We start from the raw sequence: 23,709 nt of genomic DNA, 5'->3' as shown, positions 1-23,709 counted from the left end.
GATGCAATCAGCAACAAATTATTCTAGGCAGGTCTCCCGTCCCCATCTTGCTCAGAGAAGGCTGAGACTGACGCCTGCGGGCTTGAGCAATGACGTGCGCACACTGTCTTCCATGCAGGCTTTACAAGGGCAAAGAACAGACAGAGTTCAAAGAATCCATGAGGCAGCTCTTTGAATTCATCAACAACCTGATGAAGAGTCAGCACAAGACCACCATCCTTTTGCAGGTGCGTTGCTCGGGTCTTCCTCAGCCACAGGTGTTCTGGGAACGTGTCTGCTTTACCCCAAACACAGTCTGGGCAGGAGGGAGGCCCGGCCTGCGTCTGTGCTGGAAGGATCGTGAGGGAGGATACAGAAGGAGGATACATGCTTGTCATGGGGCTTGAACTCAGGGCCTGGGAGCTGCCTGGGAGCGTTTGTGGTCAAGGCTAGCATTCTACCCCTTTGAGCCACAGCACCACTTCCAGTTTTCTGGTGTTTAACTGGAGGTAAATGTCTCACAGACTTTCCTGCCAGGGTTGGCTTTGAACCACGATCCTCAAATGTGAGCCTCCCGCATAGCCAGGATTACAGCCGAGACACTTACTACTTGCTCTCCAAGGCATGGTGGCGCCTCCTCTTCCATGATCTTGATGTCATAATGGATCCCCTCCCAGTGGTGCACACAGGTGTTAACCAGGGCTCCCACGTAACGTTCACTCCCACTGCCCGGCTCTGGCCCCCTTGTGGACTGAGAGAGCCTCTCATGAGACCAGTGGTATTTGGGAGGGAACAGGCGGTCTCGTGTCACCATCCACGGAGCCCATCTGCAGCCTGTGAGCAGTGAGCCCCCTGTGGGGCTGGCCCTGAAGGGAGACAGCAGAGCAGCAGTGGTGGAAGGGAGCCATGGTTTGCGGTGGACGCTCAGAACCTCTGGCTGCCCAGCACGAAGGTGCTCCAGACGTGAGGAGGGCTGGCACCTCCTCCGTGAAGAAACTCCGAGCTCACTGACCCACACACGCTTCAGACAATCCACACCGTGATTCACGCCAGCTGCTAGTTAGAGGGCGCGTGGGGGTCTCTGGTTGGAATGGATGGGGAGAGGAGAGGGGCCAGCATGGAGGGCAGAGGAGGCCTGTCCAGGAAGGGTTTGCTTCTGAGGCTGGCCAGTCAGAACTGCTTCAGGACCCCTGATTCTGATGCCGGCCGTCGCCTGCTTCCTAAGATCATCAGTTGGTCAGGAGGGGGAGCGGGGCCAGGGAGCTGTGGAGGCTCCCAGCTGGGTTTAATGTGGAGCAGCAAAGTCTGGGGCCCACGCTGCTGCTGGCATCCCCAGGCTTGCCAGCCACCAAGGGCCGGGATGCGCATGCCTGTGCATCTCTGGAAGGGGACTGGGTCCTGCTGCCAGTTACCATGGTAACCTGGAGAGTCCTGACACGAGTCTCTGCCGGTTGCACGCACACACGCACATCCCGGATGTCAGCCTTAGATGAGAAACCGAAGCTGTTCATGTGGCCTCTGGAAATAGAATGGTGAGAGGTACGGCCCGGTTCACAAAAACTGCTCCAATCAGTACCCTTGAGGAGGACTGTGCTCCAGTCACTGCCCTTGAGGAGGACTGTGCTCCAGTCAGTACCCTTGAGGAGGACTTTGCTCCAGTCAGTACCCTTGAGGAGGACTGTGCTCCAGTCACTGCCCTTGAGGAGGACTGTGCTCCAGTCAGTACCCTTGAGGAGGACTGTGTTCTAGTCACTGCCTTTGGAGAGGACTGTGTTCCAATCACTGCCCTTGGGGAGGACTGTGTTCTAATCACTATCCTCCTTGGGATCTGCACATGTCCCTGAGCAATGGCTGCCCTGGGATTGGATTAGCTGGGACTGTGGTTTTTACAGTTCCACAAACCCCCTTTCTTAGTGCTGACTTAAGAAAGCCTTTCCCCCTTCCTCGTACAGTAATTCTGGGATACCTGGACCCACTCCTGTTCTGAAGGGCACTGGGGACGCCTGTGCTGGCGTCAGCCCCCCAGGGAGCCACACGGCCGTAGGGGGTGCCGGAGCACCGGGGTTGACCAGGACAATGCAGCGTGGAGAGGTAGAAATGAAGAACCAAGAGAGGAAGAAGGGGCATGGGGAAAAAGGAGCAGTTACACCAGAGAGAGAAAGGTGGCGGGGGGTAACGCCATCTGGGAGCTACTTGGGGCTCCTCTGCTGCCTCACTGTGTGGACGACAGGTGTCTTGGGGAGACAGGAGGCAGGGGAAGGAGGGAAGAGGAAAGCAGGAGGCACAGGGAAGCAGAGATGCACAGTTCCAGCAGTCCAGATGAGCCTGGTTAGCATGATGCTCCCCCCGCCCCCATCAGCAGCCGTGGGATGCTACGCACCTTCCTACCTGGCTAAGAGAGGGGGGTTCCGGGATTCATCACACATGGACAGGGATGACGCGGTTATGAGGGCTAAGTCTCTTTATCCAGTTTCCCTCTGCCTGGGTAACCGCATTCGTCGTGCCTGCCCTGCCCAGATCAGGTGCTTGCTTCTCCTGGATTTCCACCCCAGAGCCTTGGAAAGGGTTTGATCTCTTGTATAATTTGCTTGAAGGATCAAATTTAGCCTGGAGATTTACATAAAGCCCAGGATGCTCTCTGCTGATTTGCATGCCTGTTGCTGAGTTGTCAGGGAGGGATTTCGAGACCAGCGTTACTGCGCTCTTGGACGACGCTGGTGACAGGAGGTAGGTTGAGGTCAAGAGATGTCAGCGCACAGAGGGGTCATCTGTGCTGCCCAGGGGCTGAGCCAGGCCCCCCACAGGCTGTGTGGCCTGGGCCTTGCACTTCCGTTCCTGGGCCTTGGTTTATCCTTTGGCCCATGTCGAATTAGAGGACTAGAAGAAGTAGCTCAAGTAGTGTCAGAAATGCACGAAGGCGTTACTTCATTTAGCTCAAGTAAGTGTTCGTTGTTTATCCCTCCCTATTACAGAGGAGATTTGGGGGCCATTTTACTCCTGGGGGAGCCTTTGTGGTCCTGGACCAGCCATGCAAAGCCACTTAAGACATTCAGTTATTTGGTTCAAGGGGTAGATTTGCATTTCCAGGAGGATAAGCTTGCTGTGGAGTTTCACCCAGTGGGGGAGCAAATCCATCCCTGTTTGGAGGCTGTGTGCAGACCAGGGAGAGAGCCCAGCATGGCAGGTGGACAAGGCCCCCCTGGGGCTGGGGCTGGGCCGGGTACCAAGTGGGAAGCCCCTGATTGACATTTCTGGTTCACAGTCACTTCTGGCACTCCTTGGTGTCTGCGTGGTGAGTTCTAAGGAGAGCAGGTCAGGGTCAAATCTCAGCTTTATCCATCGCAAGTTCTGGATCCCTGAGCTCAGTAGCGAGTTGTTTTCCCACTTCTGAGGCCCAGCAGGCCTTGTGAAGAGCCTCCCGTGGTTTTCTTTCCTGCCCTGCCTTGGTGAGGCAGCAGTGCTCTCAAAGCTGGAGAACTGAGAGCCAGTAGTTCAAAGAAGGCAGGAAGAGCAGCTGCTTGCCTTCCACCGAGCTCCCTAGGCTCCTAGGAACAGTGTTTCCAGTTCTGCTGGAGAAAGGCCAGGAGGCCAGGACACACTATCCTGAAGGTTCCTGGTGTCTCCTGGGGGTGGAGCCTGACCTTGAGTCCACTCAGGCCTCTGGACTCCAAGGTCAGTGCTCTTTACGCCCCAGGAGTGGGTGGAGCCTTGTGCTCTGAAGTTCCTGTGATCCTGCGCTAGGGGCACTGACAAGGCCTGTAGCAGGGGGCGGCGGTCAGTGGCCGGCACTCTCCAGCCTAATGTCAGCGGATGGCAGCACCGTGCACCCGACTTTGCTCTGATCTCTGCTAGACCCCTGGGGTGCCCTGCGGGATGGCGTGTGTCCAATTACATGGACACGGAGGGCCTCCTCTCCGCAGAGTCCCAGAGGCCGGGCTCTGCCTCGTGTGCTCCGGGGCTGGACGGTGAGGGGGAATGTCTGCTGGTGGATGGCAAAGTGGATGGAAGGATGCATACTAGCGGCCCCGTTTGGGGGTTTTCTTTCCTTCCTTGCTGGCTGCTGTGTTTTATCATCGGAGAAGAACAGCTCGTTGTTCAGGAGGAGAGTGGGCTTCGTGCTCCTCCCTCCCGCACTGGGATTGCCACTTCCACGTGGCTCCCAGATAAAGAGGCTCCCTGAACCCACCGGGAGAGGAAGCGCCCAGCACGGGCTGTGCGATGGCACCGCGGCAGCCGTCTCCATGAGTCCTGCATTCCACACGCAGGACAGCAGCCTGCCTTCACCCTCACCAGCCATCCCCATCTCCCCTCAGCCCTACTTCCCCTGCCCTGCCCGGAGGGGGCTCGTGGACCAGCTCTAGAAAGGTGTGTGTTCTCGAATTGTCCTGATTTGAATGAAGCATGACTAGATCTCTAGACATGAAATCCAATAGCTCTAAAGAAGAGGCCTGACAAATTTGACAGCTTGCAAATTAAAATCTTTTTGCGCAAGGAGGGAGAGAGGTGAGAAACAGAGCCAAAGCAATGCAGAACCAACCAGGGAAGCGAGAGAAGATCCTTCCTGCTCATGATGCTGAGGAAACTTCACAAAGCAGTGAGAAAAACCACCTGAAAGCAGAACAAGGGGAAAAAACAGTTATGAACAAACCACTTAGGAAAGGCAATCAAAGAGCTGCAAAGTACAGTTGCAAGTTATTCACTTAAAAAGATTGTATGTGCCCTGCCCAGGTCCCCAGTTGTGTGGGAAAGGATAGTTGACAAAGATGAATTTGCTACCACTTCCCGTAAGGCCATCTGACCAGACCAGCTATGATGCCCGTGCCCATCCCGTGCCAACATAGCAGCTCGCCTAAGAGAGCCTGACAGTTATACGAACACCAGCATCTTCCTTCTGCGTGCTCTGTAATTAGGAAAGATGTGAAGCCACGTGCAGCCACGAGCAGGGCATGGGGTGGAGGATTGCCCTGCGCCCGGGCGTGGCTCAGCAGTGGTTAGGGTGAGGTGGCTGGGTGAAATGGTCCGCCAGGACTTGATGTCAGGGGTCTGGTGCCCAGGGCAAGTGGAACTGTGCTTATAAACATGCTCGTGCTGCTCAACCAGGACTGGAGGGAGCTCAGGGGGGTGTAACCGCCCCCTCTGGGGGATTTGAGAGTTCATGGGTGATATTCACCCCGAGAGCTCCTTGCTCAAGGCCTGGTGAGACCTGTCATTTGGCTGCAGCTCAGCTGGTAGTGGGGTCTGAGGGACTGGGTCAGTCTTGGGTGTGGATGGATGAAAGCTGGAATCTGCCATGATGTTCTGGTACTTCTGTTCAGCCAATGAACTTGAACACACCGTGGTCATAAAACATCAACACCTCAGCCAAGCCTTCCACGTCCTGCATTGATGGGCGCTGGGGCGCGCCGGGCTCTCCACTGGTCACTTACACATCTGCATTGTGCTTAGTCCTGGGGTCCCTGCAACACAGAGATCCATCCTCCCACTCTGTAGACACAGATTCAAGGGGCTGTCTGGTGTCAAGCCACACGGCTGAGCAGGTATGGGAACAGACGAAGTGTGGACAAATACAGTGTCCGGGCTGTGGCTGCCCCCTTGAAGGTGGAGACTGAGCACTGCGCACAGAGCCTCTGCTCTCTTCTCTGAGTCTTGTGCTGTTCCAGGGTGTCAGGGTCTCCATGCGCTGAGCTGTATCTGCACCGTTCCCATTGTGGCCATCTCACCCATTTCTTTCACCTCCCACCCAGGTGGTGGCTTTGAAATACATTCCATCTGTCCTGCACGACGTGGAGACTGTCTTTGACGCCAAGTTGCTCAGGTAAGAACTTCTCACACCTTGTCTGGCTGCTAGTTCAGTGAGGGTGTCTAGGTACTACAGGGTGGAGCCAGGGAGGGGCAGGCCAGGGAGGGCAGGGCTGGAGCCCCCACCTGCCCCTACTGCCCCCAGGAGAGCTACCACCTACCCCCACCAGCCCCCTGAGCCCAAACCTCAGTATTGATCTATATGTTTACAATCTGAAACTTTAAAGGCACAGACCACACATACATTTATACACATATAAAGACACATCATACGAACACTTAGATACATATAAAGACACAGATCTCATGTGTGTTTATACACATATAAAGCCTGGCTCTGCTCCACAGTCAGCGCATAGGGTTGTTGGTTGTGTTTATCCTTCAGATCTTCACATCTCTGAGTACCATTACTCTTCATCACTCACAACGTGTCTGTGTATTTTCTGAAGCTCCTATGAGCCCGATGCCATCAGGATGGGTTCTGGAGCTCTGGGAGCCCCTGGTCCAGGACTGGGAGGTGTGGCGGGCGTGGCTGGGGGTGTAACCGCTCCCACTCTGCCCTCAGCCAACTGCTATATGAGTTCTACACCTGCATCCCTCCCGTGAAACTGCAGAAGCAGAAAGTGCAGTCCTTGAGCGAGGTCGTTCAGAGCAACCTGTTCAAGAAGCAAGGTGAGTGCTGCAGGCGTGGCCTTGGGCCTCCTGGGAAGTCTGGAGACAGTGGGGTGGTGGGGGGGTTGGGGGAGTGTGGGTACCTAGCGGACTGGTGCCTGGATACAGGGCCGATACTGGTGTTAGGAAAGCTCCGGCTTGTTGTCCTTGAGACAGTTGAGGGAGATGGTAGGTTTGGCTCCAGGCACACGGAGCAGTTGTGTGCTTTTCCTCCTTCTGTGGTCTACCGTCTCTGTCTCCAGCCAGAAGGTTTTTTCCATACCGAGCCTTCCTACTGAGTTGTGCAGATTTTGAGTGTGAGAATGAACTGGAGAACTTATTAAAGTGCAGGTTTCCGGGTCCCACTCAGACATTCTGATTGAGGAGGCATCAGCAGGACTGATTTTAGCTTATAGAAGAAGTGCAAATGGCTCTTGAGTGGGTAATGTGTTGAACGGGCCATGTGGACCTTGTGAAACATTCCTTAGGAGAGGTCCGCCCCCCCCAGCCCCTTTTCCCTGTGCAGCTAGCTGACAGGTGGTGCCCCCCCTCCCTTCACCCCTCCCCTCTCCCCCCTTCCCCTCCCCTGTCATTTCTTCCCCATGAGGAGGGAAGGTGGCCTTTGAGCCAGCAATACTTTCTGTGCCTGTACCTAGGTAACCCCCTGGTTCATGCGATGTTTCCTGGGTGATGCCTGCTGTCCCCAGATTGGGGGGTGGGGGGTCTTAGCATTTGGAGGCTCCGCCATGGCCCACGGATGGGCATGGGGGGCAGGGGTGAGCAGTCCTGCGCAGGGGTGCAGGGTGGGTGGACTGGAACGGGGTGAGCATTGGCACAGGGTCAGCAGCCCACGCAAGGGTGAGCCATGTTGCATGAGTCAGTCATGTTTGCGTCAACATATCGAGACAGAAAAGCAAAACTGTGTGAAGAGGGATGTGCGCGGCACTGCTATACTCAGCAGCATGGCGGTGTGCTACAGTCTCTCCTGATTATTATGGCCTTGGGAAGGCTGCCCAGCTTTGGGACAATGGAAGTCCCTCCCACCTTCTGGCCTCCACCCCTTGGGAGGTGAACACGTGCGTGCCACCATGATGTGGTTGTCCCGCCCACAAAGGGAAGTTTTGTGAGGTCACTTGATGAACGTGATCCCTAGCCTATGACTGGCCCTTTGGCCAGCCCCCTTTCTTTCCCGCCATTACTTCTATATAAGTGCCCTTCCATATTAAAGTCTTTGAGATGCTTCCCACCACCGCAGCGTGTCCCTGATGCCTTCCTTTTCGCCTCCGCCCTTGGTAACATGTGGGGGGACTGGGGGGAGGGGAGGCTTCAGCAACCCTTCCTCAACTTAGCACAGGTCCATGTGAGCACGCCTTTGGCCTTCCGCTGGCGGAGGGCCAGGCTGAGTGCTCTTTCATAGAGTTTGTGGTTACCATTCTCCCCGTGGGGGGAGAAAGGGGTTGTCCAAACCCCAACACTGAGGACTTTGGGAAGAGGCCCTCGCCACTCTTTTCTGTGTGCCGCTTCCATACGCTCTGCTGACTGTTCACCACAGGCTGGATCTCTCTCTCTCTCTCTCCCTCTCACTACCTCTTTTCCTAAGAAGAGAGAGCAAAAACAGATCCCCCGAAATCAGTACCCTCTTTCACTCGGCTGGCACACGTGGTGCTTTCCTGGAGTGAGTGATACTCCCCTTCTATGCGGCCATGTTCCGTGGACCCAGGCCGGTGGTGAGGTGTGCAGCCCACTTGAAAGGAGGCTCGGGGGGCTCTGCGCTGAACCCTGGTGCCCATAGCCCTTGCGGAGCCTGCAGTCAATTTCATGGATTTCTTTTATTTAAAGCACACAGCAGCGTCCGATCTTCCCATCCCCAGCAGATCCTTTTCAAAGCTGTAGTCTTTTTTTCCCAGCAAGTCTGCCCTGTAACAAGGTAAACGCGATTCACAACCGTGTACTGGAGATGATCAGGGGAGACTTTGGGAACCCGGTGTAAAGATGACACATAGCCCAGGCAGAAGACCTGCCTGTCCCCTCAGCTGTCACTCTGTCCTTCACCTGCCTCATTTCACATCCAAGGGGGATGTGACCTTGGCAAGGTCAAGGTCACAGCGCTGCTCATCCAATCCCAACAGTGACTCTGCCCTTCGCTAGGCTCAGTGGCCAGTCCCTGCAGGACAGGCGGTCCCGAGCGCAGCCGGGCAGAGTAGTCGATGCAGGGGAGACCACAGTCTCTCTGCTCCCTGGGATCTGTCCCGTGCTGTCGCTGTGTAGACCTGCACGGCCCTCCTCTGTCACCGGGAGGGAGCTGACCTCTGGCTTCCATCAGAGCACTTTTCTTTCCTTGCATCTGTTGTGGCTGTCTCCTTCCGCTCATGGAGAGCGATTCTGGATGGCAAAGCTTCCTTCTAAAGTAGATTTCAGCGGATGACAAGGCAGCCATTTCATGCAGAGCCCTAAGCCATGGGGCGGGCTGTGATCCGAGCTGGGCGCGTGCATGGTGGTTCCCCCCGTCAGGAGCCATGACTCATCTAAATGGGAGACTACCTGATTCCTCCTTGTCCCTGATCCTTTAGAGAACAGCCCGAGACAGGACTGCCAGAAATCTGAGAGGGAAACATAAACACAGAAGCCAGATTGGGCCCTTCTCGGCTCAGGCCCCCACTCGTGAGATGCCCCGGGGCAGTTCCAACCATGGGCCCCAAGGTGCCATGAAAATGTGGTGGTGATGGTGGGCCACAGGAAGGGAGACACGTCATGGACTGGGCAGCCACGAGAAGAGGCAGAGCAAGCACAGCCCCAGCTCCAGCCCCATCTGCAGGGCACAGAAATGAGCACTAGGTTTATTTCTGTCATCATGGGGCTTGAATTCAGGACCTGTGCACTGTCCCTGAGGTCTTTTGCTCAAGGCTAGTGCTCTACCACGTTGAGCCACGAGTGCCACTTGTGGTTTTCTGGTGATTCATTAGAGATAAGAGTCTTGTGGACTTTCCTTCCTGCGTTGGCTTTGAACTGTGATCCTCAGATCTCACCCTCATGAGTAGCTAGGATGACGGGTGAGCCACCAGACCTGCTGAGCTGTAGGTTTAAATAGACAAAGAATAAACTACACTCTCAGGCATGGGGGTGGCCTGGCTGACCATGATCTCTTCTTTCACTGTGTCTTTCTAGAGGGTCAGGTGACTGGTAAGTGGTGGCTTAGAACAGGAGAAAAGCAGATACAGACACCAAACATCCCCTTGCTTTTAACTAATTTATGGGCCCAAGGACGGAGTTCGTACTTTTCAGCAAAGACAGTTTAGGGACCCACCACGAAACTGCCCAGGTGCCATGATAAACTCAGATAAGCCAACAATTTTACAAGTGATTTCTTTCTGGAAACCTGAAGTTGAGTGAGCATGCAGCGTAGGTCTTTTTGCTGATGTTTTAAATGATAAACTGCTTGCTGTTGCATTGGGTGGCAACCGAACCTGACTTTTATTCCAGGGATTGGTGTTGTATGATGACCTTATGTCTTGGACCTTCTTCCCATCTTCTCTTAATCTCCTCCTGAGAAGTGGCTCTTCTTTCTGATAATCTCGGTTCTCAATTAGGGGACATAACTGGGAGGGACAGAGGACAGCAGAGGACAATACATCACCCCCTTTCCTGCTGCTATAGCAGTTTAAAGCTAGCATGTGGAGAGTAAGTGAGGCTGTAATATTAAAGTTATTCATCAAAATAGTTCCCCTAATTTGGATGACTGCATGGGAAGAAAGACATACTAGCTTGCACATCTTGGTGATTTTTCCCCCGTGACCTCTGTAACTCTCCCGATATTGCTTAGTTTATTCCCTGTTACCCAAAGCTGGCCTTTCTCCTCGGCTGTCACTGTGCCGTCCGTGGCTCCCAGAGCTCTGAACACCACATGCAGTCTCCTGGCCTGAGGGTGCCGTTCTTGGGTGTCTCTTTGGCCCTGTTCATTCGTGCCCCCTGGCTGTGGGCCTCCTTCTGGTAGCCTGGGTGTCTCCCACCCCCAGCTCCACCTCTAGAGAATGTATCAGCTCGAAGGAAGAGCCAGGGAGGTCGAGTCAACTTCTGGTGACTTACAGGCTGTTAGAGTCAAGCAGCTGAGAAATGGGTTCCTGAATCCATGGACAGGTAAGAACTTTGAGACCCCAAAGAAATAATGCTATTTCTTTTACTGTGTGTGTGTGTGTATGAGAGAGAGAGAGAGAGAGAGAGAGAGAGAGAGAGAGAGAGAGAGAGAGAGAGAGAGAGAGAGAGGGGAGGGAAGGAGAAAGGGAGAGAGAGGGGAAAAAAACCTGTATGGCTAAATGCAAGGCTGGCAGGGTTAATGTTGACACATTCTCACTCAGCATCAAAGATTAACACGATAACTGGCATATTAACGCTCGTTCAGATACCGCACTAATGGCGGAGGCATGCAGAATTGATTTCCACAGCAGCTCGGATGTGCCGAGTCCTCCAGCTCCTCCGGCAGAGGCTCCCTCTCCACAAGCACTGCCTCAGGGTTGCTGGGGCCCCTCGGGCCTGGGGAGGGCGGGCTGCTCTCTCCTTGGTCACTGTGGCTGCCGCCCTCCCCATTGGCCTCTCTCAGTGGTGGGGATTCTCTAAGTGTGTTTCAGACATGTGGCTGGTAGCTGCTGTCTCTATGGAGGACCAGGGTTCCCACTGTGGGGTGGGGGGGCACCTGCTCAGTACCTTCTAGAAGCAGACTGAGTACTTGAGCCTCAGTCCTGGGGCCCGCCCTCTGGTGAGGACCCTGACTTCCTCAGTTCTCTGCCATAATAACAGACATGCATGCACAGGTGTGGTTACGTAGCACTTTCGTGCACAGTGTAGGCACCGCACACGCTTGTGCTTAGCTATTACAGTGCACATACACACACACCTTCCACTAGCACATAGATCCTGCTGCGGGCCTGCGTCGTCCACCCATCTGCTGGACTTTCCCAATTCCCTGCTGTACCCCCCAGCTCAGCATGGGGCCCCGCTCGAGGGTGAGCGCGTCGTCGAGGTTCGAGTTATATGGAAATGGGATTTGGTAAAAGCAAGAGCTTGGTCTGCACTGTAAGCAGGATTCGGGACTCCAATTCGGAAAGATTCCTTGCTTGATGATATTCTCTCCCCCCTTTACTCTCTCTACCCCTTCCCTTCCCTCCCCCCCCTTGTCACCCCCTCCCTGAAGACCCCGCATCAGTGGCCTTTGTGCACCCAGGCAGCCCTGGTTTAGCTCCCAGGACCAGGGCAGGGGTGCGTGGGGTGGGGCAGGCGCGGCTTTGGCTTTGTGACTCAGTGAGACGGGCAGCACTGGGAAGATGGTGAGAGGCGCTGGCAGGGCTGTGACTGGCTCTCCCCTGACCTGAGTGGGGCGTCCCTGCGTAGTGATGGATCGCCCCGAGGGTGGGATGAGTTTTCTCCAGACACCGGCTGGGGGAGGGGGTGGTGATAGCAAATGTCCGAGTGTCCACGAGGGTCCTCCCGTCGCGCCCCCAAGGCGGGCAGCTGGGCGGCCGCTGTTGGGCCTCTGCCTCAGTGCTGGACGACAGTCAGGGACGATACCAGCCGTCCTGTGCCCCGTCCCTGTGAGGCCCACGAAATCATTCTGCCTGCTCCGCCCGGGGAAGCCGCAGGCAGTGCTCCAAATCCAACAATGTAAGGAGCTTCAGAGACACCCGACTTGCCACAAGGCCCCTGCAGACACAAAGGTCCCCACCACAGAGAGGCGACACAGGGGCTTCTGGCCTCTCCAGAGACATGGAGCGACTTGTGCAAGGGAGAGCTGGGTGCCAGGAGAGCGAGTGTCCCAGCCGAGTGTCCAGGCAGAGCCGACCGCTGAACCAGGACCTGGAAGCAGAGAGTGAGGCAGTTAGTGAAAATCACTCTGGAACCAAGAGAGATGTGTGCAAAGATCCAGGAAGTGGGAGGGAGCACGGGGGCCCTGAGCAGGGCAGGGGGTAGCCAATCCGGAGGGTGGGCAGGTGCGGAGGGACACAGCAGCCAATCCCCCCCAGGGCACAGAGTCACTGGAGAGCCCCCTGATGGGTGCAGGGGGGTGTGGGAGCTGGGGGGGGGGCTGGGTGTGTAAGAAAGAAGCATGTGGTTTGAGGGCTGAGCCAACGTGGCAGGGAGGGCACCCTGGGAGGAGGGATGGCATCTGTATGGGGGGAGGGCATCTGCCCTGGAGGGAGGGGGTCTGCCCTGGAGGGGAGGGTGTCTGCCCTGGGGGGGAGGGTGTCTGCACTGGGGGGAGGGCGTCTGCCTCAGGAGCAGCAGAGACCCTGGGGAGACGGGCCCCGTCCTCATGGGTGTGGGGCTTGGCGGAGCTTTCTGGAGTTGCTGGGACTGCTGTGCAGGAAGCTCTCCATGGTGGCTGCCCACGCCTTCTGTGGCTGCTCCCAGGGCATCTCGTATGCAGTCTTCTCTGTGGGCCAGGAAGTTGCTACAAAAGCACATGGCACTTGGACAGGGCCATGGTGTCCCCTGCGGCCAGTCAGAACTTCCTCAAGGAAGGAAGCGCTCCCCTCCCCTCCCGTCTAGTCACCTGGCATAGTTCTGCCGATCCCTTCCCTTCCCTTGGCTGGGGACAGAATTACTATTCCATTTGTGGCTGAGGGCTGGTCTGCTGGCCTTTGTGAGACCCGGGACCGAGGCAGGCGCACGCTGGTGTCCTAGTCTCCCGTACCCGTGACCTTTGGCTATGAAGAGTGAGTTGGGTCTTGGCAATACTTATTTTTGAAACCGTGTATGCCTGTTTGCTTGACAGTCGAGTGGCCATTTGCAAATGCTGCTTTCTCAGGCTTTCCAGCTCCACTCACAAATGACAGAAATTATTTCATCTCAGAGCAGAGGAGCCAGAGGTTTCTGAGAAATCATGACTAAAGAGGAGACAAAGTACTTTCTGAAAGAAAAAAAAAAGCAGGCTGCCTTATTAATGGCTTTCTCTGTGAAAATCTTGCTGATTCCCATAACCCAGAGCTTCTTCTTAAGGGGCTGCTGCCCACGTTGCTGAGCCAGAGAGCTGACATCTTTCAGGTTGACACACTGCTGGTCTGCAGCATCGCGAACATCCACGCGTGCAGCAGGCAGCCACACTGTACGATCCCAGAATTCTGCCATCTCAGTCGCTTGGTCCAGCCCCTCCATGTGATTCCCTCCCACCCCCCACCTCCCATCAGCTCTCCCACTGGGACAGAGGATCTGGGGAGTCGACCTTCCTTCTCCTGCTTTAGTGTGGTTTTAAGTCGGTCCTGATGCTTTTCAAGGCAGCCAGTGCTGTCTAGGGTTTGCCAGCACCGTTTCCTGGGACCCAAGGGGGCAGGAGTTGGTGGAGCGTGGACTGGTGTTAACTAGCTACCCAGACTCCTCATACCCCAACCACAGCTCCGCAGCTCTGGGAGCAGGGATGGGGGAGGAGGGGCGGCACGGGGATTTCCTCCTCTGCACAATCCTGCTGCCTAGCTTCTAGGCTTTATCTGTGGTCCCCCCTGCCCCCACCCTTGCACCCCACATCAGTGCCCATCACGCAGCGAACGCCCAGGAGGTGACTGAGAGAATGAGGGAGGGCCAAGCTCATGAGTGCAGGGCTGTTGGTGGCATCTCTGCCTCCTTCTGCCTCTTGACCTGGCTTACAGCTGGAGGGAGCAATCAGCATGGAGGCTCCAAAGCCAGTTCCAACCCTCAGCACATGGTCCCATCTTTGTTTTTGTTCTGTTTTGTTATTTTGGTGCTGGGGATTGAAACTTCCTCCCCCTCTCCCTCCTCCTCCTCTTCCTCCTCCTCCCCCTTCTCCCCTTCCTCCACCTCCCTCCTCCTCCTTCTCTTCCTCTATCCCATTTCCCTTTCTTCCTTCTCTTCTCCCTCTCCTTCCTCCTCCTCCTCTTCCTCTTCTTTCTCCTTCTCTCTGTTCCCCCCCCCCCCATACTTTTGGGCAGTACTGTGGTTTTGAAGTCAGGCTCTGGGCCACCGCTGACTTCCCTCTGCCCAGCAAGCTGTGAAAAACAAAAGCCAGTGTGGTGTTTCCACCCTCCCTTGTTAGGGTCTCATTTGCTTTACACACTCAGTGCATTTTTACTCGTTGCATCTGGGGAGTGCGGATCCATAGAGGGACTGGAATCATGACTGGTGTCTCAAAGAAATCCTAGCCTGATCATTAATATCTAATGTTTTCGCAAGGGGAACACCTTTATGAATTGTTCACTTAATGAGAAGTCGCCATATAATCATATCACACAGTTTCCACATCAAATTATAGAACACACTCAAACTTTGTGAACAGATGCTAGGTGTCTACTGACGCCTGTGCACAATCAATGCTCAGGTGAGATTGTAATGTGAACATTGAGCTACAGCAGTAAGATAGAGGTAATCGCCCCCCACCCTCTGCCCCCTGCCCCGCACGCCCTCGCCCCCCACATGCCATGTGTCCCCGCAGAGTGCGGGGATACCCTGCTTCCGGTCATTACGAAGGAGCTGAAGGAGCTGCTGCAGCAGAAGGAAGAGGGGCACCAGACCCTGGAGAAGAAGTACTGCATCGAGCTCCTGAACAGCCTCCTGGAGGTGCTGAGTGGCCAGGACCCGGTGAGTCCTCAGAGCTGGGGGCCTGGGGGCCTGCAGAGTCAGGATGTCCGGTGGGCTGAGCATGGGCGAGGCTGGCTCTGCTTTACCAGCCCAGCATGCAGGGAGGCAGGGTGGAGGGCGTCTCATGCCTGACGTCCCATCTGGGACCTGGGAGTTTGCTCCTGCAGTTGGATCTTCTTCCTGAGCCAGCGGTGCCCAGGCCCCTGGTGCAGAGACGGGTCTGGAGGGCTGGGGTCAAGGGGTGGGGGCAGGACAGGGAGCCTGCGGAGGGGGAGAGCTGGGTGGTCTCACTCCCCAGCGGCTGTGCTGGGGGCAAAGGTGAGGCTGCCTGAGGGCAGAATCCGAAGGGAGCCAGAGCTGATGGGTGGAGCTGGCTCAAGCCTGCCTTTCTTGGGCAGCCTCCACTTGTCTGAAAGTCCACACAGTGGTCCGTCCTTCTAGGCGCCTGGTTTCAGAAGGCTATGAAGATAGAATAACCAGTAAACCTTTCCTAAGCAGGCGTGGAAGCAGTGCCCCTGTCTCCTCCTCTCTCTCCTTCCTAGAACATGCTCCATAGAGCTTTCTGGAAGTCCTGTGTCAGTGACTGGATAGCATTAGACAACTGTGGAATGGTATTTCCTATCGCCTGGATCCTATAGTCAGCCACTAGTGTGAAGTCCCTGTGTGTGGTCTCTCTTCCTTCTTCTTCTTACTGCTGTAAGAGACATCTTTTCTTATTACTGGGTCAGTGTGCTGGCTGGGTTCATTCATTCGTTCATCATCCATCCTTTCATTCATGAGGCAGTGGGTGGATGCGCAGGTGTGTGCTGGCCATCAGGGACATCAAGGCACTGCCTGTGTCCTACAGAATGTCCTCACACACCCGTGTCAGCGGTCACGATCTGTGGGACAGCGTCACTGAGCTGACACCCAAATCTGGGCTGTTCAAAGGTCTGCCAATTCCCGGGTACTAGTGTGACGCCACGGTGGGCCATTTCAGTCCCCAAGGCCTCATTTCACATCCAGGATTCCCAGAAGCCATACATACACTGCTTTCCGGTGATGGATGGATACAAGGAAATGAATTTCATGTCCAGCCTTGGGTCGCTGGCCCGAGATGCCTCCCCTTCCCCCAAAGCCGGTGGACGGCGAATCCCTCTGATCTCAGGTACTTAGAAGGGGAGGGTCCGTCTCTATTGCCATCCTATCTCCATGCACAGTGAGGGTGCTGGAGTTACAAAGGCATGTACGTGTGGGCACAGGCATGCGTGTGCAGGCTTGCACGCTTGTACATGTATGTGTGCACGACATACACAAACATGCACACCTGCCCATCTCCGCGTGTGTGTGTGTGTGCGTAGGTAGGGATGTGTGAGCCCACGTGCATGGGCGTGTGTGCGTGCCTGTGTGCGCAGGTGGATGTATGCACACTTGTGTGTGTTCATGCTCTGTCTTTGCTGAATGAATACGTGCTGCTGTCACTGCTGAGTGGGGTGGAGGATGCTGCCCTCCTGGGGGCCTCTGTGGGGGGCACTGCTTCCACCTCTGCTCTCTCTCTCTCTCTCTCTTGCTCTCTCTCTCTCTCTCTCTCTCTCTCTCTCTCTCTCTCTCTCTCAACAGCTTCTCCTTTGAGGTATAGGCCTCATCCCGTGGTCACAATCACTTTGAACCACACTGAAAATGACAAGTCCAGAAGCGTCCGACCCAAGTCCCTCCCGGCATCGTGCATGGTGATTCTCAGCACTGGTCCCCCCGCGCCTGGTCCTCCCACCCTCCTGGGCCGGAGGGCACTGGGCCAGAAGGTGCCAGCGCCGGCAGAGGGCCCCAGGCCTGGAGCCAAAGAGCTGCCCTTGAATCGTGGTCCTAGGCCAGAGGGTGGGTTTGAATTCAGGCAGGTCTGTGGTGCTGCTCTAATGAGCACACGCTGACTCTGACAAGCTCCGCTGTACAGGGACGCTGACCTAGGGGTACTATTCTTTGTCCTTCAGTATTTACAGGAAATGGAGGAACAGCTGGGTGCGTTCTCAGTTCTTTGCCTTCTTAATTTAAGAGCCCTCTCCAGTCTATAAAGCTGAGCACTTTCAAATCTACATTTTATAAACCACAAGATGGCTGAATCTCCGGCACATTTGTCTACTCAAAATTCCATTATCTTTGGGCAGTGGTTGTGTGGTGTGTGCAAAGGCTTTGCACATCCGGATCTCTGGATGGGCTGCTGCGGCGAACGAGCCATCAGTCCCCAGGTCCTGTCAAACCTACCAGAAACCAGAGATCCACAGCACAGGCCTTCCCAGGGGTCTCCCGGGACAGGGGCCTCGGGGCGGAAGCTTCAGCAGGGTTATTTATCTCAATAAGATAAGATAAAGCAGGCAGAGTCTGGGAAGAGAGGGAGCTGTTCCTGAACTTCACCCCCAGGGCCCAAGGGGTGTGGAAGGCTGCAGCCATGGCTTTTTGGTTTTGTTTTGTTTTCTCCTTCTTCTAAGCCACTGTATTTCTGGAAGATTTCATACTGAATTCCTATCTAGACACCTGGTTGAGTTACCTAGCAACCCCTAATCATTATAGACCTTGGGTTCCTGTGGGCGGGTCCTGAAGCCTGTCCAAGGTGGGTCACATTATCCCTTCAAACCATGCCAAGGGAGGTCTGGACTCTCCCCAAGCCCAGACACAGCAGACGAGGCTCAGAGCTTTGTCTCTCCCCCAGCCCCTCTGGGAAGGCAGAGGCAGGTGGAACCAGTGCCTGTCCTACTCTTATAACCTCAGGTCTTCAGGGGGGCTGTTAGAAGTGGGGGGACAGGCAGGGGGTGGGGCTCACCACTCTTGATTCTTCTGATTTCACCTCTGGTTCTGTTGGAATGTTTGAGTGTGGTCCTTTATTATTTCTCACATCCCGGGTCACCTTTATCTATCCTGCCTCATGCTATTTCTCATCATTAGAATTCTAGATGAAAACAAAGCAAAACAAAACAACTTCCAAGCGTCCTGGCTGTTCCCTCTGGTGGTTTGTAGCTGGTACCGGCACATGGTGGATTATTCCTGGCTCTGGGCTGGCACGGTACTTCGGCCCTTGCCATTCCTGACTACAGACTCTGTCCCCCCCCACCCCCAGGCCCTGCCAGACACAGCCCAGCTGAGCGATTACAGCAATTACAGCCCAGGATACTTCCAGGGGGTGGGGTGATAGGGACAGGGTGCTGGTCACAGTTGTCATTGTGTGGGGGTCGCCTGGGTGGCTTGGGGGGAGGTGGGGGGGAGGGTCTGCCTTGGCGTGGGTGAGCGGTTCTTATTGATGGTGTTGAGTCCCTCCCCCAGCCCGCCCCCCCTTCCCAGTGAGGGGCAAAGGCCTGGCTTCTGCCTCCGTGGATGGTTCCCCGCCCCCCCCCCCCACCGGCTGGCCCAGCAGGGAGCTGCCCCCGCCAGGCCCTTGGTGTTGTGTCTGGTTTTGCGGCAGGCTCCACGCTGGGGTGTGGACCTCCAGGCCGGGCTCTGAGGAGGAGCTGACTCCCTTGTCTGAATGAGAACGCAGGGGTGCCCCGGCACGCAGTCTGCTAGCTAGGCCCGTGTGCGGCCGGGTCCTGTGCCCATCCCCAGGATGCCCACACCACCACCCGGGACCCATGAGCTTGACCTCCTGGGAGGGTCAGCGCGGAACCCCTTCCTGGTGTCGCCCAAGTTCCTCTCCCCCTTTCGCCTGCACCCCGGGGAGAATTAAAGGTCAAAGGCCCTGGGAACAACGTGAGAACTCAGGTTTTTTGGTCTGTTGTTTTAAAATTTAATAGGCAGGTGAGCGTGAACTAACCACGGCCCTGAAATCTGTGGTTGAACTGTAGTAAAATCGGAGGTAATGGTTCCTCCAACCTCAGAAGTGGCCTGATGCTCGCTCTTATGGGGCTTGGCCCTCCCCTCCCACCCCCTGGCCTGGGCTTTGGTGCCTCTGTGGTGTCTGAGTGGCAGAATCACTCCAGAACACCGCTGTGGGGGGACCCAGCCCAGCATCTCCCACCTGCAGCCTGAGCACGGTTCGCCTGTCTGTCACGGCCTGGAAGTCTGCTTGCACCCAAAGGAAGGAATCTCTGGGGAGGGGGGTCCTCAGCGTCCCCCAGGGCTGGATGCTGGCCATCAGCGGAAGGTTCTCATGGCAGGAGGAGGCTGAGCTCAGAATACAAGGATGTGAGCCCCGCCGAAGCACCCTGCTCCCCAAGGCAAGAGGGGACGGGATAGCGAGCTGACCAACAGGGTCAGGAAGAGACCCATGGTGACTTGGTTTCCCTGTGTACAGGCAGCTCTGCACGCTGGCGGCCTCACCCTGTAATTCAGCACTCCACCCCATGCACCTTGGCGTAGGCGCTTGTTACATGAGGACTCCTGGAGAGACAAGACTATGCTTCTTTTCTTTCTCTTTTCGGCTAAGAAGTTATCTTTCTGTCCAAGAGGCCAGTCAGTGCCGGCAGGCACAGGGGGCCAGCCAGTGAGCATTCAGCCCCTTCAGTGCCCGGATGACGGAGACGAGAGGCTCTCCTGTGCTCACCGGCACTAGGCCATGGCACCCGCCATCCTCCCGTCTAGGCCGTGGCCTTGGCGGTCCGCGCCCCCGAGAGCCACCTTGTCATGGACTCCTGACCATGGCAACAATGCGCGTAGAAGAAGCTCAGCTGTCTTTCAGTTTGTCTCTGATGCAGCCAGCGTAGTCTGCAGACACGTGGCCAGCCCTGTCTCTTGGAAACTTGGCGAGCCAGGTTTTATTGACTGAGACCCCTCTTCTCTGGCTGTCCTCGACAATGTTCCCAGACGTTCCCAGTGCAGGGCCCATCCCAGCTTGCCTTCCTTCTGTATTTCCGCACATCCTGGGCACAGGGCCCAATGCTGAGTCAACACTCAACAATAAATCTCTGTGGTCTGATTGATTCTCTCATCTTCAATTAGTTGACTTTCAAGAAAGACAAGCTGACGCGTATTCTATATTATGTGTATGCTCAGCAGAATCTAATAAAAAAGGTCAGCTGCAGTTGTCCTGAAATCTCACAGCAAAGCATCGGGTGGTCTTGGTGTTAATGTTGTTTATGCATCTGTGGGGACCCCAGTGTGTGCGTCTATGGGGAGCGACACACCAGGCAGTGACCATCAGGACCTCAGGCCGGCCTGCGTGGACAGCCTTCGCCGCCTACTGTGTGACTGAATGCTAGGCTCAGATCAGAGGTGTCCATCTGCTTCTCGTGGCTCATAGAGCTAATGGATTGGGTCCACACACCACGGTGCTGATCCTGTCTATTTTCCCAGAATTCCAAGGACAGCCTCTCTCATTCACTGCCCACCCTAATGAACACCCGGTGCACGGGAAGCACGACAGGAGGTGAGAAGTCAGAGGCGTCGTCAGGACCAGGCATGGAGCCCATGATTTAATTTCCCTTTCTGGTAGTGGCTGTGGAACAAAGCATGGCTATTTGCAAACAACCCTTTACATCCATTAGAAGAATCATCTGAGTGCACAGAGAGCTAAGGTGACTTTTGCTCGAGGTTATAGTTGACCCGACACATTTTGTGAGCCATCCCAGCCGGCTTTGCTTGTGTCTCCTCTGGCTTGAGAAGGTTCCCTTGGCCACAGGAAGGGATGATGGAGAGATAGGACGTAGGAACTCTGCGGTGCTGATTGAGTCGACCTGTGTGGAAGTAGAGTGCTTTTTCCTATGAAGAAAGCCGGCCTCAGGAGCAGAAGGAGGCTTTCCTGCCTGGGTGTAAGGAATTACATGCTTCAGTGAAGGTCTGACCAGAGTAGTTGTAATCTTCCACAGACACCTCCAAACTAATTACTTATATGCATGAAATCTCTCCTGGAGGACTAGTCTCAGTGGCACGGTGTCCTTATGGAAGGAAGAGGGATGGATGCAGAGCAAGGAAGGAAATGGGAGCCTGGCAACTTTGGTGTGTGGAGGACGGACCACCTAGCATGCTATTTATATTTTGTGCCACACTCTGTGAAGTGCGAAGAAAGGAAGTAGATTCAGACAACATCCGCTCACCTTTACTTTCACCTGTCCATCCGTCTGTGTGTCCGTCCATCCAGCACACTCATGTCACCCACCCATACACCTTGTGCTTGCTCAGGACCGAGGGGGCCGTTACAATGCTGGGCTTGTGAATTGAAAGCTGTGGTCACAGGAAGGACAGACGATCTTCTCTGAGACTCGAGGAGAAGGCTGCGGAGTTGCTGGCAACTCCTCAGAACCTGGCCAGACAGCCCTCCCCCCACGGACTTCCCATCTCCTCCCTGCATCCACGACACGCGCGTGGGCTCTGATCTGAGGCTGTGCACAAACACTGACCTCCAAGGGCAGGAACTGAACAGACCCCTGCTGTCCCTGAGTCTCCAGCACCATGATGGAGTGGAGGCATCATGCGTCATCCATCAGCCCTGACTGCCTACTGGAGGAACTTACATGCAGAACGTTCCAAGGGAGGCAAAGCTGAGAGCCCCCCCCCCCTTCCTAACCAGAGACTTAGACTTAGCCGAGGCCACCTGCTGGGTACAAAAGGATTTCTGTATGCAGAAGCCCCTCTACCCAGTTATTCTTCAATGTGTCCCCTGCTAGATAGCTCAAGATGTTCAGAGAATGTTTCTCCAGGTCCTGATTGTAGCCACTGTTATCCTGGCTTCCTTGGGATTGGTAGGAAAGGGGAGATGGGAGGAATACTGAATTATATATAGCAGATGTTATTGTGGATTTAGGAGCAGCAGCTGACTGAGTTTTCAGCAACTTCCCAAGGCACCAACTTCATCCCGAGTCTCAGGACACTGGGAGCAGACAGCAACTTCATTTCAACAAAGCCTGTGGCGTGGATCCGGGAACGGCATGCGGACTAGGGGCGAGATGAGTTAATTACAGCACTTGACAAGGCGGGCTGCGTGCGGAGAATCAGGTAGCTGAGCCTCCCAGGCAGGGCTTTCCTGCTCGCTGGCGGAAGCCGAGGATTAAACACGGGGTCACAGAATGCACTGTGGGAATTGAGAAAACGAGGTGCCTGTCTTTTCCTCCGCCAGGAAGCAGAAGCCCAACTGGAAATTCACATCCACCTCTGCCACACTGATCATGGGTGACATGGGAAGGCACGGCCCAGGCTTCCCAAGAAGGGGGTCACCATGAGAAAGATGGAGAAGCCTTAAAATAGATCGAAGTCACTAGTGACCGTCGGTTAAAAAAATCACAGATTTTTTATGACCATTATCATGGAAACACACACACATGGTGGGGACTAGAAAAAGGGAGATGCCTCTCAAAACGAGAAGTCCTTTTTTGCAGGCGGCCCTGAGGTGGGGCACCATGGTGCTGGTGGAGCCAGGCCTAGGCGGCCCCCGCCCCACAGGGATCTGACTTTGCTATGCCCAGGCAGATTCCGCACGGCTGCACGAGGGGCACGTTTGTCCCCCTGTTGCTTGGCGCTTCTCAGCCCGATTCTCTAGCACCTGAGACGGACAAAGGAGAAATGGGAGGACGGGATTGTGCTGTTTCTGAAGTTGCTCATGCAGCTGACCTGTGGACATGCTGGTGATTGAGAACGGTGGGGTTCTGTGGTGGAGGACAGGGAGGCCAAAGTCTAAGTAAGCCCTTTACTGCCACCTCACGCCCAAGAGGGCTCGTGGAGTTTCCTTTTGTGTGTATGCTGGTTCTGGGGCTTGAACCCAGGGCCCAAGCTTCTTCACTCAAGGTTGGTGCTCTACCACTTGGGCCACTGCCCCATTTCTGGCCTTTGGGTGGTTCATTGGAGATAAGAATCTCATAGATTTTCATGCATGGGCTGGCTTTGAACTATGATCCTCAGATCTCAGCCTCCTGAGTTGCTGGGATTATAGGTGGAGTTTCTGGTACACAAGGCAAAGTGCTGGGCAGAGTGAGGGTATGATGATGACAGAGATGAAGTAAGGGCAGAAAAGCAACAGCGGTAGTGAGAATGGCGGAAGAGCACTGCTAACGTCATCGGAATGAGGATGGGATGTCAGCCGTGATGGCGCCATCGTGGCAAGGGTGGTGATGTCATAGTCATGGTGACGACGCAGACGTAATGGTGGTGACGGTGATGATGTCATCCCAGTGGTATCACACTACCACGGGGTGACCATGGTGTCACAGTGGTGGTGACAGAGTAGCAGCGGCGATGCCAGGGTAACAGCAGCGGTGACAGAGAGGCTGTTGGCCGTCACTGCATCTGACCACCCTTGTCTGTGTTCTGGCGGGCGTGTGCAGCCCATGTTCTGCCGGTCACGTGGTTCCCCTGACTGTGTTGCAGGCCTTCACCTACCACCACATCCAAGAGATCATGGTGCAGCTGCTGCGCACGGTGAACCAGACGGTGATCGCCATGGGCCGGGACCACCCTCTGATCATGAGTAGCCCCTTGCGTCTCGTGCCCATGCACCCCCACGGTCCGATCATGAGCAGCTCTCTCGTCTCCTCACACCCGTGCACCCCCACGCTCCAATCGTGAGCAGCTCTTCCCTCCTCACACCTGCTTGCCCTTCAGAGGCTGGGGTGGATTTGCCAGGAGACCTGGCCATGTGTCTTGCTGGTGTGCGCGACTGATCGGCTCTGCAGTGGAGAATCTGGTCTTTTCTCTCTGAGTCGGGGAGAATGTAGGCGCTTGTTCTGGGTGTCTGGATGAATAAGATCAAGGACTCCTGTGACACATTGGTCTGCCCGCCAGCAGGGGAGGAATGCCACTGGGAAGGAGAGA

At 55.4% G+C, this 23,709-nt stretch overlaps 1 protein-coding gene across 1 annotated transcript in view; it reads left to right on the top strand.

Annotated features, from left to right (window-relative positions):
- The window catches only part of LOC125366911 (dedicator of cytokinesis protein 2-like), a 90,045-nt gene that overhangs the window by 23,443 nt on the left and 42,893 nt on the right, over nt 1–23,709 (top strand). Inside the window, 5 exon segments of the mRNA XM_048367617.1 lie at nt 119–227; nt 5,724–5,794; nt 6,344–6,450; nt 14,861–15,006; nt 23,266–23,459. Of these exon segments, the coding sequence (XP_048223574.1) occupies nt 119–227; nt 5,724–5,794; nt 6,344–6,450; nt 14,861–15,006; nt 23,266–23,459 (627 nt within the window).

The sequence above is a fragment of the Perognathus longimembris genome, chromosome 18, assembly GCF_023159225.1.
Source record: "Perognathus longimembris pacificus isolate PPM17 chromosome 18, ASM2315922v1, whole genome shotgun sequence".
NCBI classification, from domain to species: domain Eukaryota; kingdom Metazoa; phylum Chordata; class Mammalia; order Rodentia; family Heteromyidae; genus Perognathus; species Perognathus longimembris.
Note: the sequence above shows the minus strand (reverse complement) of the source record. Positions and strands in the feature narration are given on the sequence as shown.